Here is a 17689-nt window from a genome sequence, read left to right as displayed (position 1 = left end):
ACAATAAATGCTTAGATCACTTTTGCTTCCTACCCACTCTGATCAGATATGTTGTTATCTCACCCTTTCCTGCCCTATGTTGAGTGCCAAATAAGGGTGTTGGTTTCAAGACGGAACTCCCTAAGTATTTCCCACAGAAACACTCCAAACCATGTGCCACTTGCTCAGTCCCTCCTCCCCTGTCCCTGTGGTGGATGGAGGGAAGAATTGAAGCCACTAAAGGTAGATATCATTGGTTGAGATAAGAAAAATTTACTGGAAACATCAACAAAATAAAGCAATGAACAGTAAGAGCAACAGTCCTAACAATGGTGTACAAGAAAGAGACAATTCACATGCAATTGCTCGCCATCACACAGGACCCCTGACAACGTCTGACCCCTAAGGAACCCTGTCCCTGGCAATGACATGAGGTGGCATAGAATAGCCTCTGGGTCCTGTCCATGCCAAAAATTAACCCTTTCCTGATCAGAACCAAAATTTTGGTGGAGGTGGGGTTTTTAAAACTGTTTTTCTTGCACCACTGTGATCTCCGGTAGTTCTTTTCATGCGATAAATTTTTTTCTATGTTGTCAGACAGTTCCTAACATTTGAAAAAGATTTTAAAAATCAGCTATAAATACTAATACTTCTTTTTATCATGTATGCCAGACACTGAAAGCCTGGTGAAACACTTTTCCTCTCAGATGACTTTTAGTGTCTCTCACATACAGGCAGCGCCCCGCGCTTGGTGAGTGTTTAGCATCTCTTGCGGCTGCCATTCCAGTAGCATTCCTTGAGCCTTCCCTCAACCACTACAATCCACTGTCTGTTTTCAACACAAAAAGTGCAAGAGAAAGAGCAAGTAAGTACCGTTCCTCACAAAAAAAAAAAAAAAACAAACCCCAAAACCCGTTCACTTCACTCCAACTAAATAATAGAAGTTGTATCATGAAAAAGCCCTGAATGTATGCCTCAGCAGAGAAGTCATGCTACTGATGTTTGCCGTTGCTTGCCATTTTAACCTTGCTCTGCTTTGTTGAGACTGTGCAAACAATGTTCTCTTTCTCCTAGTATTTTTTGATATTTTTCTGAACATGATGTTTGAATATTTTTCTAAAGATGTGTACTGCAATATTTTAATCTTAATTGAAGAGGTACATATCTACATTACAAAAATTTTTTGGCAAAATATAGTTGTGTTCATGTAGCAAAATACAAGAGGTATAATATCTGATTTAAGTGCACAGGAAAATAATTTCTATGTTTTTGTTGTCTAACCAGTGATCCAAAGCAGTTTGGTACAGGGAACTCCCAGCAGAATAGGATCAATTCCATGAAACCTTGATGAAAAAGGGACCTTGACAAGTTGAATAGATGGGCAGAGAAGAACTGCTTGAAATTCAACAAAGACAGGGTCCTGCACTTGGGGAAGAATAACCCCATGGACCAGTGCAGGCTGGGAGCTGACCTGCTGGAAAGCACCTTTGTGGAGAAAGATCTGGGGGTGCTGGTGGACAACAAACTGTCCCAGAGCCAGCAGTGTGTCCTGGTGGCTTAGAGGGTCACTGTGACCTGTATTAGGAAGAGCATGGCCAGCAGGTCGAGGGAGGGGATCCTGCCCCTCTACTCAGCCCTGGTGAGGCCTGATCAGCCCTGGTGAGTGCTGTTTCCAGTTCTGGGCTCCTAAGGACAAGAGAGAGATGAACTCTCTTGAGTGAAGTGAGAGAGTGAAGGGCAATAGAGATTATGAGGGGATTGGAGGATCCCTCTTATAAGGAAAGGCGGAGGGAGCTGGGCCTGTTCAGTCTCATGAAGAGATGACTGAGAGGGGACCTCTTCAATGTATACAAAATAGCTAAAGGGAGGGTGTCAGGAGGACGGAGGCAGGTTTTCCTCAGTGGTGCCTAGCAATAAGAAAACAGGCAACAGGCAGAAATTGATGCACAGGAAGTTTCACCTAACATGAGGAAGAACTTTCCTGTTTGGGTGACTGTGCATTGGAGCAGATTGCTCAGGGAAGTTGTGGAGTCTCCATCACAGGAGACACTCAGAACTGTCTGGACACAAACCTGTACCATGAGCTCTAGGAATATCCTTGCTTGACCAGGACCAGATCACAGAATCACAGAATAACCTGAGCTGGAAGGGACTCACAAGGATCGTTGAGTCCAACTCCTGGCCCTGCACAGGACTCCCCAACAATCACACCATGGGCCTGAGAGTGCTGTCCAAATGCTTCTTGAACTCTGTCAGGCTGGTGCTGTGACCACTTCCCAAGTGACTAGACCAAACTCCTCATAAGGCTTTCCCTTCCCCATCCCTGTGGCCTCCCTTTAGGTACTCCCTAAAAGCTTGATGCTTTTTTAATATTCTGATGCCCAAAACTGAGCACAGTAGGTAAGGCCTCGCTTCCAGGTGAGGCCACCCCAGAGCAGAGCAGAGAGGACAATCCCTTCCCTTGCCTGGCTGTGATGCTGTGCCTGATGCATCCCAGGACACAGGTTGGCCCTCCTGGCTGCCAGGGCACTGCTGACTCATAATATACTTGCTGCCAAACAAGTCCAAGGTTCCTTTCCATTACATTGCTTTCCAGCATCTCATTCCCCATCTACACACAGAAGTCCACAATGGGCCTTACCCATTTTCTCTTTCTGTTGATAAGAACATGAATCCTTCTACAATGAATTTCTTTGCTTGCTTCTCTCCCAACTTACTCTCGATGGATTCATATCTTAAAATATTCTAGCATTTTCCTCACTGATCCATGAAAGAGTCACTAACTGCCAAAATCTTTGTACTTTTAAACAAACAAACAAGAAAAGTAAATAGGGGTAGATTGATTTCATATGCTTCATGAAGTTTTTTCCATACTAAAACAGTTATGGAAAAGCTTCTGCTATCCCTTCCTCACAGGTCTGCTTTATAAGAGCTGTACTATAACCATTACCATATCCAGAAATAGTGGAAGAATTTTGCTTAAGTGACTGTCACTAGATTCCAATGTGTTGTTAATTGCTGAATAAGCATCCTTTATTTCCTAATACAAGCATATGATAACTGGAATCTTTTCTGGCATTTTTGTTGGGAGATAGTTCGTGAACTAAGTACAGTTTCATTTTAACCCCATACTTTTGAATTGTTTCTTTCTCTTTCCCCTCGGTGGATTTAATCTTTGGCAAACCAGCATAAAAATTGTGAATAATTATGAATACAATGTTCAGAGTACAACCAATACTAAAATAAGCTTTCTCTTCTGCACATTTACATAACTCACCAGATAATCACAGGACACCTTAGGGTAAAGCCATAGCTTTATGGCAGCTATTATTTACATTATTGTATATATGCACATCATCCCTAAGACACAATTTGTGAAAGGAGATACTCATGCATACCCCAAAGTGTTACTATAGCTCTGCCTGTCCAAGATGATGAAGGAAAAAAATCAGAGCCATTTGTATTTAGGGTTTAAACATAGATGTTCTCTTTCATTTTGCTAATTAACATTTTGGTTTTCTGCCCTTACTTGCAGTTTTAGGTATGCCTGATACAGTAGAAGAAATGTGTCCAGAGATCCCTCAGCTTGATAGACTAATAAAGGAAATAAATGATTTAGCAGAGTCTGGAGCAAGGTATACTGAAATGCCTCATGTAATTGAGGTGATCTTACCCATGCTATGCAACTATTTATCCTACTGGTGGGAAAGAGGTTCTGAGAGTGTTCCTCAAAGTGCTGGGCCTTGCTGTACAATGATTACATCTGAGCATCTGAGCATTGTTCTTGGAAACATTCTAAAGATCATTAACAACAATCTGGGAATAGATGAAGCCTCTTGGATGAAAAGAATTGCAGGTACTGTAAATATTTTTTGAACAGTAATTGTACTAATAATATTTAATTACTTTGCTATGCTTTACCTTATTGCCCAGTGATATAATAACAAAACATCTAACTAGAACCATCATGAAAGAAAGAAAAATAAAATATAAGTAACAATAAGATAAATATGTTTATGTTTTATTATTGCTTATATGCATGCATTGTAGCATCACTGTAAGTAGAGAGATTTCTATTCTCCATAAGAGATTTTGAAAATCTCCCTCTCTATGCACTGTATAAGAGCCTTAGTGCTTAATTTGCAGTTGTGAATTCCATTGATTTTCAAGACTCCTGAGTAGAGTGAACTATGTTCATGAAATATCAGGACAACATGGAAAAAAAATGTAAATGGTGAAATAATCTCAGGAGTAATCCAAGTTCAAAATTAGTTTGTTTGCCTGAATAAATATGTGAGCTATTAAATAAGCTGAAAGTTTTTTCAAAATATCACATAAGATCTAGTATTTATCTTGCTAAACAAGTTTACCATATCCAAATTTTATCGTTCATATTATACAGTGTAAGAATATAATGTGCAATAACATAGTTCAAGATAATCTATGTAAAGGTAATAATTTCCTGCTAAATTTGAGTAACCTTAAATAATAACAAGAATTCCATTAAAATTTAGTAAGAAGTTTTCTGCTTAGTTGTAGAGAGTGTTTCCTGCAGTTTTGTACTGATTGTTCATCTACATAAGGTGATAATAAACTCATTTTTTCCTTGCAAGGATTTTTTGGCTTGAGTAGCTTGCATTTTGACTTGAATAGTTTGCATACAAGTACTTGTACAATGTCGATCTATGACCTTGAATTACTCATTCATTCTCTTCATTTTAATTTGCCCAAGGCAGAGAAGTAGCAGAGAAGTAAAGGACTTCTTCCAGAACATTATCTTCTGGTGGTTTTCTGACATTGAATACAAAAAAACATCCCAGACACAAAAAACCCCAAACAAAACAAAAAGTATTTTTCTGAGGACGTTGTGTCTCAATCCTTATTTTGTTTAGGTCCTTACTTAGAGACATGGGACTTGCCAAAACGATGATGGTTTAATTTATATTCGACTGAAATACTTATAATCCAAATCCATAATCTTTTAATCTCTCAATAGACAGTTTTTATAAAGGTGCATTCATCGTTTTATTAATAATTTTATGGTGTAACATTTATGAAACCCCATAAACTTTACTGTTTCTAGAACTTCAGCATTCATGTTAATACAATGAAAAACACCAGTTATGCATTAATCATAGAATTATCTATATTTTCATATATAGTTTATGCTCAACCCATCATCAGCAAAGCCAGACCTGATCTTCTCAGATCTCACTTTATTCCAACACTGGATAAATTGAAGAAAAAAGCTATGAAGATAGTGATGGAAGAAGAGCAACTGAAAGCAGACAATAAAAATGACACCCAAGAAGCTGAGCTACTCATTCTGGATGAGTTTGCTGTACTTTGTAGAGACCTTTATGCCTTCTATCCAATGTTGATACGTTATGTAGACAACAACAGGTAAAAAAACCTAATAAATAAACTCATATTTATTACTTAATATACTGGAATCTATGATCAGACAATCAGGAGGAACACAGTCCATTTAATCTTAGAGTGAGAATCAAATCCTGCATGTTTTAAGATTCTTAAATCTTAATCCTGAATAATTTAAGATTCTTAAAGAAAGCTGTACCTTTAATTCACACCTTTTGCTGAGATGCAAATTCCTAGATTAACTAGAAAAATGTTACCTGATCTATTAAATAGGGATCATTATGGTAAACTGTCTTCTTTTAAGTATCTTCTTTTAAATTTCTCTTATTTTTGTAATTAGAGCTAATTGGCTAAAGAAACCAGATGTGGATTCTGATGAACTCTTTCGAATGGTGGCTGAAGTTTTTATCCTGTGGTGTAAATCACATGTAAGATAAAATGCGCACTTTTCCTTTCATTCCATTCTATTTTTAAATATAAATCTTGTACATGCAGATAACTTAAACTTCTGGTGATATTTTTTTTTTTCTTTAGAATTTTAAAAGAGAAGAACAAAATTTTGTGATTCAGAATGAAATCAACAATTTGGCATTTTTAACAGGAGACACCAAGAGCAAGATGTCTAAAGTAAGTTAATAAAAAAATTGTGGATCAGGTAAATCTACACTGTGTGTTTAATATGTTGAAAGAAGGCTCTGAGAATCTACTCAGTTTGCAGTTACTCTGCTGTTAGAAGAAAAATAGTTTTGCTTCTTGATGACAGATGTGACAACTAATATGCAAAATATAGTCTGTGTCCCTTAGAGTTACTTACTAAATGTCTGCTAATACTCAGACACAACATTAAAATAAGTCTTGATTTGAAAAGTTGCACATATAAGAAAATATGGGCTGTATTATAAAGTATGGGTTATTGAACATTCAGGAAAGAAAAGGGTAGACTATATTATAAAAGCAAGTGAAGAAATATTGCCTCATCATTTTTATACTATATGCCATATATTTTTATACTCTGTATTGTTCTGTCAGCTTCAATGGAGCACAGATCTCTTTACATATACCTCTTTATATATATAGTGTTGCTACATGTGCACCATTTTTCTTGTTTCTTATCAATTAAGACATTCATTTATTTTTTTGCTGATTTTCAGCCAAAAATATTACAAGATGCTGATATGATGGCTTCAAAGTACATCTTGTTACCTGTACAATAGAGAAATTGTCAAGGTAATTGTCAAAGGCTGCTTTGACCTTAGCTGAGTAAATTGCCTTACTCAGCTAAAGCCAGATGAAGTCTAATTCCAAATTAGTATTGGTAAATATACTGAAGAAACCCTTTCTTTTATTCCTATTTATAATGATTTTGGAGTAATCCTGTTCTGAAGGTGTAGTAGAGAAGTATCATTTAAAGTTTTGTATTTCACTGTATTTTGTTTTCCTGAAACCTAGCTACTGTAAGTCCATTTTCAAACAATAGAGAACCAGATAAAATGTACTGTTACATTTCTTAATTATATTTTAAAATGTGTTTAAAAATGTGTTTTAAAATGTATTTTAAAATGTGTTTAAAACCAAAGCTTTTTTTTTTTTTTCCTATGAATTTTTTAAGTTTTGAAACCTGACTAAGCTAAACCCTGATATTGGAATTTTTACAAGCAAAAATATTATTATCTGTTCATCATTAGTTCAAGACCAGCACTGAAAAATAAGTCCAACTTTATAAAGAATTCTGTATTCGGAGACAAGGAAATTTTTAACCTCCGTTCTTGTTGTTAAGACGCAGCTTATCAAAATTGTTTCATAGAATTGGAATGTTTGTATCATCCTTATTAACAAGACAAATAGTGGGCACATCCAGGCTATTTGAGGAGCAGTTGCACAATATAACAGACTATAATATGTAGCTCTGTACTTTTATAATATGGCAATCATTGCACACCCATTTATTATGTGTATTTTAACATTTATAATTACAGCTGGCCTGAGGAGATGAAAAAATAGGTGTACTTTCATTTTTTAGACACCATAGATTAGAAACGGTATATTTAATCTAAACTGTGTCCCACTTCAGTACTGAGAACAGGATAATATGAAGTAAAGTGTCAGTGCCATATTTTTGTCAGTCTGGCATGGCAGGAATAAAAGACAGATCTTTACAAAATAAGGAATAGGTAGGTCTCCTACTGTACTACTTGCAGGTTTACAATAGTTTGGGGATTTCATATTAGCATTTTCTGCAGGAATTTTAGATCTCTTTGAGAGTATTTCAGTTGCATAGAATACATTTCCTTTGGATATACTGAGGTAAATGAGGAGTGGATTTTGATAAAACCACAGGAATTTAACATCAAGAATCTCTATCACCCAAATCTGACTTTGAGATTATATTTTCAAATGCCTAATGTGTATATTTAAGTATGCAGATATCCTATGTATGAATAATTGTATTAATATATTTGCAACAGGGGTGTAGATGCATATGTAAATATGTTTTTATTCCATGGGTATATAGTACAGAGAGATTCTGGAGATTTTGTATGCATATAATTTTTTGTAAGCAAATCAATGTCAATTTATGGTGTTCCAGGACACTGTGCATGGTTATTGCTAATAAAGAAAGAAAGAAAGAAAATACTGTATTGTTCATGACTGAATATTTTATTAATATGATACTGTAATGGCAGGCATGATTGCAGAACAGCTGATATTTTAGATGCTTGTTTCATGATGACTTAAATACCATGAAGAAATATATGAAGTGTCTTTTAGAAGGGTTGTATTGGTTTTCTATACATGGTTTCAAAGCAGGAAATTGCTAATATTTCATAATATAAAATATAAGTGGTCTAAACCCAGCACATCCAATAAATTATAGGTTTACATCTGTTTTGTTGGCTTTTTTTTAAGACTGCATAGGTTAAAAGAAACAAGAAATTCTCTAAGTAACTGGATTTCAGGTTTTCTTGCAGGTTTGATATTTATTTCTATCCTTAGACATTGATCAGTAGAGGACATTACATTAGGGAACATTATCATTTCTTGCTTTAATATTAACATTTATCTCAAAAAGTAGCAAGTTTACTGAATAATTAGCCCTTTTCCTCTCTATTACTTATTCCTCTTTATTCACATTATTTCTAGTGGAAGCAATCTTATCCAATATTTATCAAGCATGACAAAGTAGAAAACTGAATAGGAACTTTGGCTATTGACAGTGGGCCCAGGACAGAGCATTTTGTGGTCTCCCAAAGGACTAAGGCCCAGGTTGATCTCAGACTGCCTTAGGTAACAGAGACAGAGACTCACTGCTGTTCCTGATAAAAAATACTGGGGTGCTATCAGAGTGTAAGGTGTAATATATCCTGCACAGAAGGTTCTATATCCTTACATGCCATAAAAGAAAGCAGAGGAGAAAGGAGTAGCATTATGTTACTTATTAGTAGCTAATATCCATGGTAACAAACTACTCATCATTAAAATCAAGAAATTAATTAAGTATCCATTGTATTTTTATTATACTATATTAACTTTGTTACTAGCTTTTCAAATAAACGTATTAACAGCTGAGAATTTAATTTTTCTTTTCTAAAAATATGGCAGCAGAATGCTCGGAGGGGAATGGTAAGTTAGAGAACTTCCAGTCTGAGAGAGACTGGTAACTTAGATCACATTGAAATACAGATTTGTGATAGAAGTGTTGAAATGGAGAATTTAAACACATTCAACGCCACTAGTCTGTTATTTTGGAACCCTTCATAGGTTTCTTGATAAAATAGCTTTTTGGTTAAGAGGAAATTATGTCCTATAGTGTTTTTCAGTTAACTGGAATAGAAGACTGAATGTATACATTCACATATACATAATAACTGTGTAATATGAATGTGGGCTGTTTTTCTGAGTCAGTTTTGGAATCTAAATGAATGTGTGGCTGGATATACATCTGCAGTTCTTAAACATTTACATATCCTACTGGAGTTTTATTTTACTTGCCCTCATTAATTTTTATAATCTATTCTTAAGAATGGATTGAGTAAACCCATTATAGAAGTTAGAGGCCATCATAAAATGCAAGTTCTTATTATGAAACAAAATGGTTGTTTGTGCCCATCTGTAACATGTAGTCCACATTGTTTGCAGATTTACAATAGTTACTGGATTTTATGTTAGTATTTTCTTCAGGAATTCTAGATCTCCTCTTTGAGAGTATTTCAATTGCATAGAATACATTTTCTTTGGATATACTGAGGTAAATCAGGAGTGGATTATTTTTATGGTCAGCTACAATAAATATAATTAACATTTCCTTACCTTTAGTGTATACATACACCTGTATATACCTGCTGAGCCAGGTCTATGCAGCCTCTACATATTTCACACAACTGAAATTTTAAATTAAAATTTGCTTTTTGTTGAAGGTATTAAATATAATAAGATAATAAGATTCTAACACGAGTGTTAGTCCTTTGCTTTTCTTGTACCTGCTTTTCTTACTATGTAATATAAATTGAGTAGGCTATAAAAAGATTTTAATACCTTGGCATCAACATTTTGAAACTTATTCAGGTATCACAAGTAAAGGAAGTTACTTTTAGGGCAGAATGACAGAAGTGAGGGCTTGTATGTGGTTTTTTCTCTTGTTTTTAACCTACAGCTTTCTATAGTATTTTCCTATGCCTGGTTGAGGATTCTTTTCAGTAATAGTTTAATTTATCTTACCAAAAATAAATGGTTTTGTTGTTATTTTCTTAAGATTTCCTGACACAATTATAATATAATGTTGACTATGGAATACATATTTATTTGAGTGTATTTATGGTATTAATATAATAGATGGGGAAAATCCTCTGTATGTATGAGAGTTACAACTGAGTTTATAATATTGTTTCCAAAATGGGTACTGCTGAGATATGCAAGTTAAAGTTTTCTCTCAGGCTGTCTTAAAAAGAGTAATTAGCTATGCAATGGGAAACTAGATCTGTAAATTTAGTGCTATACCTTGCCAGTGACAGTCTGCTTTCTAAACACATTTTTTTCTCAAATATATATTGGTGAGGAAAAGTGGTAGAAAGAGCTATTTTTGTGAAAATGTTAATATTTTTCATTACTGGATAATCCAGAGTTCCAGACACCATTCTTCCTTTAACAAGATTGGGAAGAGATGCAGTAATCAGTGTATTGATAGGTTAGCTTACTGGATGTCCTTAAATGTGCAAGGAAGAAATGGAAGTGTATGGTAGAACACCAACAGAAATTCAGAAGTTCAATCATTCGATAAAGATTAAGCTGATTTCACTAAGATCTCATTTGGTTATGCATTTACAGTCTATTGTTTCAGCTATGAGCTTACTATATTTTTACCGTCCTCATAAAGCTGAGTAAGTTTATAAGTAACTTGTAAAATTATCATCCTTTCATCTCTTTTACTTATGCTTTTTTTTTCCCCTTTATTTTTCTTTCATACAGGCCATGCAAGTAAAGGTACAGGTCAAAGTGCATGATGTGTCTTTGTTTTAGATTTAGAGATGATCAGGCTCCAAGCTCTTTCCATTGATCATAGCAGTGGCGTCACAAAGTGAAGCACCAGGTTCCACCTACTATAAATTTTGTCCCAGCTAAAGCAGCAGTCTTTGATCAGAGCAGATGAAATTCTCTTTGGCACTCCTAAATACCGCTTAATGTGAAAATGTACTAAAGCTACCTTTTAAAAATTATTTTAGATGTACATTCTGCCTCTGCTGTCCTTCTGCATTTTTTTTTTTTTTGCTAAAATAGTGAAGTAGACATTGTAAAAGAAATGTCTAAGTAGAGTCATTAGAAAGATGTATTTGGTTTATGATATTCAAGAAGAATATTTGGGAGAAACGTTCTATAATTTCTACCCCATTTGTAGGTGAATAGAAGATTGTATTGAATCCAATAAGTTTAAATAAGATATACAGTTCATATCCTAGCTTTTTCCAAAAGTAAAATGGTTTTTACTAAAGGTGTGAGGTGTGACACAGCTTTAGAATAACACTTATTTCTTTTATGTATTTAATGTATTTGAAGATTTCTTTTCCTTCAGTGAACTATAGGTCACTTCCCTTTGCATCATTCATATTCTTTATTTAATATGAATTTCTAAAATAGATGAGCACTTTCTGACCTATGGTGCATTCTTCATGGGTGAAGTAGAATAAGCAGCAAAATGGGGCATAAATCCTTTCATCTTTCCCTGTACCCTGTGTGCTGAGAAGCACACATGATGCTGTGAAGAGCTCTTAATCAATTAAACTAGAGACATGAGTTTAAAAGGGAAAAGCTCTGTTAAACTAATAACCTGATTTCATGCTTTGCTATTGTCAAACTTCTCCAGGTATACAGAGTAGGATTTAACGACTGCCCTCATAGTAATCTCAAAGAACAGAAGCTCAAAGGGGGATGGAAATTAAAAAAATATTATATCTATAATCTTAACCAGTTTTAGCTATTTTTTAGTGTAAATAAATTATTTCTTCCTTTTCATTGTGTATTTAGTTATTATTAATCTACTAAAGAATCTGTAATTGGTTTTTGGCATATGGATTTTTTTCAGAAATATCCATTTGTGTGTTTAAATTCTCAAACAAGTAAGGCTATTGCACACTTTTAGGCAACCAAATTATATCATTCCTCCTGTTGAGGTCCTTTTAGCACAGTTAATTATTTAGGCAAAATATATCTGATTTAATGCTCTTTACATAGGCAATGCAGGTATTGTGTGTACATAGGTGCATATTAGAACTGAAAGAGACAAAATTCCATTGTCATTTAGGTTTCAGTCTGTGACTCTATTTATACATTTAGCAGCTGGAGAAGTGAATTCACAGGCAGCAGAATTTATGGCAAAGGCAGAATGGATCTTCTTTTCATGTTTTGAAATTCTCCAGTTTTAAGGTTCACAATCTTATTAATTTCATATGAACATAAAGCAAATTGGATGTGCAAAATGTCCACTGGCATAAAAGATGCAGAAACCAGTATCCCTCCCATTCCTTTTTTTCCTTTTAAAAATATATCTACTATGTATTTGATTATTCCTTATTTAAGATGCATAGTGACGCCACTGGAGTACAGTGATACATTGTGGGATTTGTTTGTCTGCTGTCAATGTAGAGTACAAATAATTTCATTATTAAAGCCATTGCATCACTATTCCTAAGGCACTTTGAAAAGCAAAGCTTTGAGGCAAAGTACTCTACTGCAATTGTTAGTTCCTTAAGAAAGGAAGCCACATCCATTGCGTGTTCCCTCACACTTGCAAAATACTTAACACAAGCTCTGTACAGGGAGATTTCTCATCTAGAAGATGGAATTTGCCAAAATTTATCACCAAATAGAATATGTATAGTTGCTTTTTTACTTCCAGTGATTACTGTGATAATAGTGAGGCATTAATTGGGAAATAATAAATTGCAATGGATTCTGCCGTATCCTTATGTGGAACTACACAATCTATTATTAGAACAGTAAATCCTAATTGATGAAAGGGAAAGGATGTGGAGGGTTAAATGAAAGCATTTGTAATTTTGTAGTGTTGTACAAGCCTGGAGGCCTAGTCCTGAAATCTTATCTTAAGCAAAACTCCCCTTGAGTATAAGTAGGAGTTTAATCTGGGTACAGAATTCAGAACTGGGCTGTTTGATGTTGTTGCTGTTTACTGTGTGTTCATTAAATATACGGGTCTGTTTGAAAGATTTTAGTTCTGTCTCATAAAGGAAAAGTTGGATGTGAAATATGTTGTACAGTGTCTGTCATAAGAAGATAGGGCAAATTTTGTTCTGTTGTACTGTTTACTGCTGTCTCTTTTGTTTTCCTTTTCCTATTAATGATGATATCCAAAGATACAAAATTCTAAATTTTTTGTCCCAAATTTATTCATATTATCCAAAGCCAAAGGGCAGCACTTTACCAGAGGCACTAATTAATTGGCATTTTATAACATTGAATCAAAGCCTTTTAAATAACACTGTTTTTCAGATGAGACAAGTCAGGCAATATTCATTCATTCAGACCCTGGATAACTATCTTTATATAAATCTCTTACAAAAAGGTAAACATCCTAAATTTGTTTCTGTAACATTGGACAAATAATAGTGTCCCCTGAGAATGATTCAGCTCCTAATTTTAGGATTGTTTCTGATTTGAAAGGTAAGATCCAGAAAGTATTGTCAAAATCATATGTATGAATGCACACAACACAAAAGTGTGTGACTCCTATTACCACATTACTGTTACTGCATTTTCTGCACTGGTGCATATCAAAATTATTCCTTTACATTTTTTGACCAAGCCTATACACCCTTCCTCTAGTGAAGCATTTTTAATTATTTGTACTACATCAGGAACAGAGTTTCCTTGGACCATAAGGGGAAGAGCATGTTGGAGAAGAATGTGATCAGAAAATTAAAGTAATTTTTCTTTTTTTCTTTTCTTTTCCCCCTTTTAATTTTTTTTTAAACTTATAGTCTGGAGGACAAGATCAAGAGAGGAAGAAATCAAAACGTAGAGGAGATTTGTACTCCATACAAACATCCTTGATTGTGGCTGCACTTAAAAAGATGCTTCCTATTGGTTTGAATATGTGCACTCCTGGAGACCAAGAGCTCATCTCTTTGGCTAAGACTAGATACAGCCATGTAAGTGTGTGCTTTTAATAGTTTTTAGTGCAAAAATAAGCAGAACTTTCTAAAATTAATTTTGAAGCATAGAAATCTAAGCAGTCAATATAATTAAATATCTGTATGTACTATAAGCAATTATAGCTGCTAATTATTGTGCTTTTTTTAAAAAAAGTGTATATAGAGGTGCCATATTTCCCTGTTATTTTCCATTTGTATACCACATGCAGTTTTATATAATCATGCTCTTTTGCACCAAATACTGAACTACAATTAGTTAGCTTTAATTCCCTTCAAAGTTTAACCCTTGTTTTATGGTTAAATTAAGCCTTTGCCCCTTCTGACATCTTACATACTTTGAAAGCAAAAGAGATTACATTTCAATATGGAATATAAGCAGTTCTATGTTGTAAAAGTTCTTGTGAAATGAATCATAGTCTGAACTGAAAAATACTTCTACCTTTCTGCAGAGGGACACAGATGAGGAAGTCAAAGAGCACCTACGCAACAACTTACACTTGCAGGAAAAGGTAATATAGAAAAATCTGTCTTAGATGCCAATGTGCACTTTCAAAACACTGAAGGTGCAACCTTTTTTTGGTTTTTTGGTTTTTTGTAATACATTTTAAAGTATTCTAAAAAAAGCTATTGGAAAGGTTTCAATTTTAAAGTTATTCTTCCTGATATTTCATTGCAATAAGTGCCTTATTTGTAGCTTTGTTTGGTGTAGTCAAGTTTCTGGAAGATCTGTCAGAATGGGACAAGTGTGAAGAATTGAGATACTGGTAGTCTTAAAGCTCTAATTACTTAGAATCAACTTGATCCAAGAAGAAAATAAAACTGAAACTCAACTACTTCAGCTTTTCTGCTTGAATCTAGCTTTCAATAATGATTAAATTAGATATTTCTAAAAATAGATACATTTTAAAGTGATATATATAAAATAAAATATGTATAAAATATAATAAAATACAAAAAGCTTGTGTCATTTTAGCACTTGTGAGTGTTACAAGTACTTTTATATTCCTACAACTCATATGCTGAATACACTGTCAAAAGTAATACCAATATGGAGTCCTCATCAATCTGTAAATTAAGAATAATTCAGATCATTGCCTACAGTGTTTGAACACAATAAGAGTACCTCACTTATCTGTCATGGAAGTTGACTGTCTATTTGCTAGAAATTTGTGATTGCATACATTAAAATGAACATAAGAAGTACTTTAATGCGGTTTTCCTATTTCTGTCTTGCAAGGAAAAAAAAAAAAAAAAAAAAACCAAAAACTTTGGCCATAAATCTTCACCTACTGAAATTCTGGCTGTCTTTTCCAGACTCCAAACAGCTTTACAGTCTCTGCAAATTAAACTCAATCCCAGTACTAAATCTGCTTCCTTACTTTTAATGGAGTTAAGAGGAATAAATAAGTTGTAAGGTACTTTATATGGTTTCATGAAGTAAAAATACAGAACCTTGCTTAATAATTGAATTGCCCAATAATATATAGAATCAATGCCATTTTTTTGAGGAGCTAGCAGATGTTAATTTGCTCTGAAAGGGGACAGAAATTGGGGATATTTATAAGCTTCTTTATTATACTATGGGAGTAGAAGTGGTATCGGTCAAATTCAGTGTCTTCATTCAGCAGCTTACAAATGAAATATGTTGGGTTTCAGTCTGATGATCCAGCTGTGAAATGGCAGCTAAATCTGTACAAAGACATTTTAAAGAGTGATGGACCTACTGACCCTGAGAAAAATGTGGAACGTGTGCAGAGGATATCAGCTGCTCTGTATCATCTGGAGCAGGTAAAAAGCCAAATGTCTATACTGCGTTTATTTTTGAAAAACAGATTTTTCCTTGCAGAGATTATTTCAGGTACAGTGACTGTTAGCATTAAAGTGTCCAGATAAAACTTAGGGTTTTGTACATGTGTGCATGCAAGTACCCATGCACATACAGATGTGCATATATGAAAGTTTTCAATGTAATCTGTTGAAGTGCCTCCATTTAGCTGCAGGGAAAACTCAGGATATATTTCTGCAAAACTGCATGAACAGTCATGTGATGAATAGCACATAAATTATCCCCATGCTGTAGCTGAAAACCATTTTGATTTTAGGAAGAGGTGTTTGCTTGTGCACTTATTTTTAATATACTGAGTTTAGCCTGTCTCCTATTTCTGCATCATAGGATGCTCTAGCAACTTTTGAGTTGCTTGCCTGTTCATCCAGTTGATGGAATTCAAATAAAGGAATTTGTGCTTTTACTACATAAAGTTAATCTGTTCCATTCACAAATGATATAGCATGGAAATACCTTCACATGAACAACTGAATATGCATTGTTAGAAACAGACAAAATAACAACTTTTGAAATTTACCAAGTAGTCCCACACGAGGTATTCTAACATCTTGAATATTCTTGTCTGAATAAATAGAGAGATTTCTATATAGAAGGTTCCCAGTATTTTTCCTTATTAATAAAAAAAATAAAGCCCCAGAAGAACATTCTTTTTCAAATGAGGCAGAGCATTGGTAACATTTCCTACTTGCTAACTAGCTAACCACTAGCTGCATAGAAAAATTTTTGATGAAAGTTGAAAGTTTTCCATTGCATATAATAGAAGATATTTTCCCATAGGTTGAACAACCACTGAGATCAAAAAAAGCTGTTTGGCACAAACTTCTGTCAAAACAACGCAAAAGGGCTGTTGTTGCATGTTTCAGAATGGCACCATTATACAACCTGCCAAGGTAAGTGGCTGAAAGGTTTATTACTTCATAACTTTTGCTTACATTGTTTACTGAGTCCAAACACTGCTTGTGTGTTTACCTAGGTGTATGTTGATTGTTAGGTGTATGTAATTTTAAGAGACAAGAATTGATTAGTCATCAGCTAATTCCTCACAGGAGCAAAATAGTCATCTCATGGCAAATAACCTGAGTGGGAAAACACCATAAGAGTTACATTTTTCATTTTTGTCAGTTATTCTGTATAGTTCCTCAACTTATCTGTGAAAACCATTCAGATGTTGCTGTTTCTGTCCATTTTTTGTCTCTGATTTGTTGCTCTTTTTATTCTTTATTCTCCTGTGATTTGTCTTTTTTTTCCTCTTTTTTTATTTTTTGTTAATTTTGTATGGCTCTTCCTCTCTGTTTGCATGAACACTTCATGCTCTGTAGCTTGTCTGGGCCAGTCTTCCACTACTACGTCAGAATGTTATATGAAATAAAGTGACTTTTGGGACAGTGCAGTGCAGAGAGCACTGCACAATGATATTTTAGATTTCTATGTTACTCTGCTTCTTATTCCAGTTGAATGTAGATACCACAAAGTCCAAAATAAAATGCATCCTGCGCCTGGATCCATCTACTGCTTTCAGCAGAGTAATAAGATGATACATAACTGGAGTAACTTCCTTTACTCTGTTTCTTCTCAAAAAATCTGAGTTTTATTCAGATAGAAGTTAAGCACATGTTTAATTACATTTGCTTCTCTTCTTCTGCAATTTTTCACTTTTTGTGTTTAATATTATTATTGAAAGATTTTTGGCAAAGTCTTTGATTGAAGGGTTATGTTGGATTTTAAAATCTGTTTATTAAAGCAACTTTACACACTTGCTGTAAAGGTCTTTAGCTGAAGGTCTGCAGCTGTGCCACTAACACACTGGAGGAATATTAGTTTCGCA

The 17689-nt window shown here is 34.4% G+C and overlaps 1 protein-coding gene across 1 annotated transcript in view; it reads left to right on the top strand.

The window, feature by feature from the left end:
- The window catches only part of RYR3 (ryanodine receptor 3), a 193233-nt gene that overhangs the window by 141294 nt on the left and 34250 nt on the right, over nucleotides 1–17689 (top strand). The window contains exons 65-74 of the mRNA XM_030950304.1: nucleotides 714–844; nucleotides 3515–3835; nucleotides 5142–5382; nucleotides 5699–5786; nucleotides 5893–5985; nucleotides 10822–10836; nucleotides 13845–14015; nucleotides 14468–14527; nucleotides 15675–15806; nucleotides 16642–16754. Coding sequence (XP_030806164.1) covers nucleotides 714–844; nucleotides 3515–3835; nucleotides 5142–5382; nucleotides 5699–5786; nucleotides 5893–5985; nucleotides 10822–10836; nucleotides 13845–14015; nucleotides 14468–14527; nucleotides 15675–15806; nucleotides 16642–16754 — 1365 coding nt within the window. The remainder of the gene's footprint in view (nucleotides 1–713; nucleotides 845–3514; nucleotides 3836–5141; nucleotides 5383–5698; nucleotides 5787–5892; nucleotides 5986–10821; nucleotides 10837–13844; nucleotides 14016–14467; nucleotides 14528–15674; nucleotides 15807–16641; nucleotides 16755–17689) is intronic.

Source organism: Camarhynchus parvulus, chromosome 5 (assembly GCF_901933205.1).
Source record: "Camarhynchus parvulus chromosome 5, STF_HiC, whole genome shotgun sequence".
Classification (NCBI taxonomy): Eukaryota; Metazoa; Chordata; class Aves; order Passeriformes; family Thraupidae; genus Camarhynchus; species Camarhynchus parvulus.
Note: the sequence above shows the minus strand (reverse complement) of the source record. Positions and strands in the feature narration are given on the sequence as shown.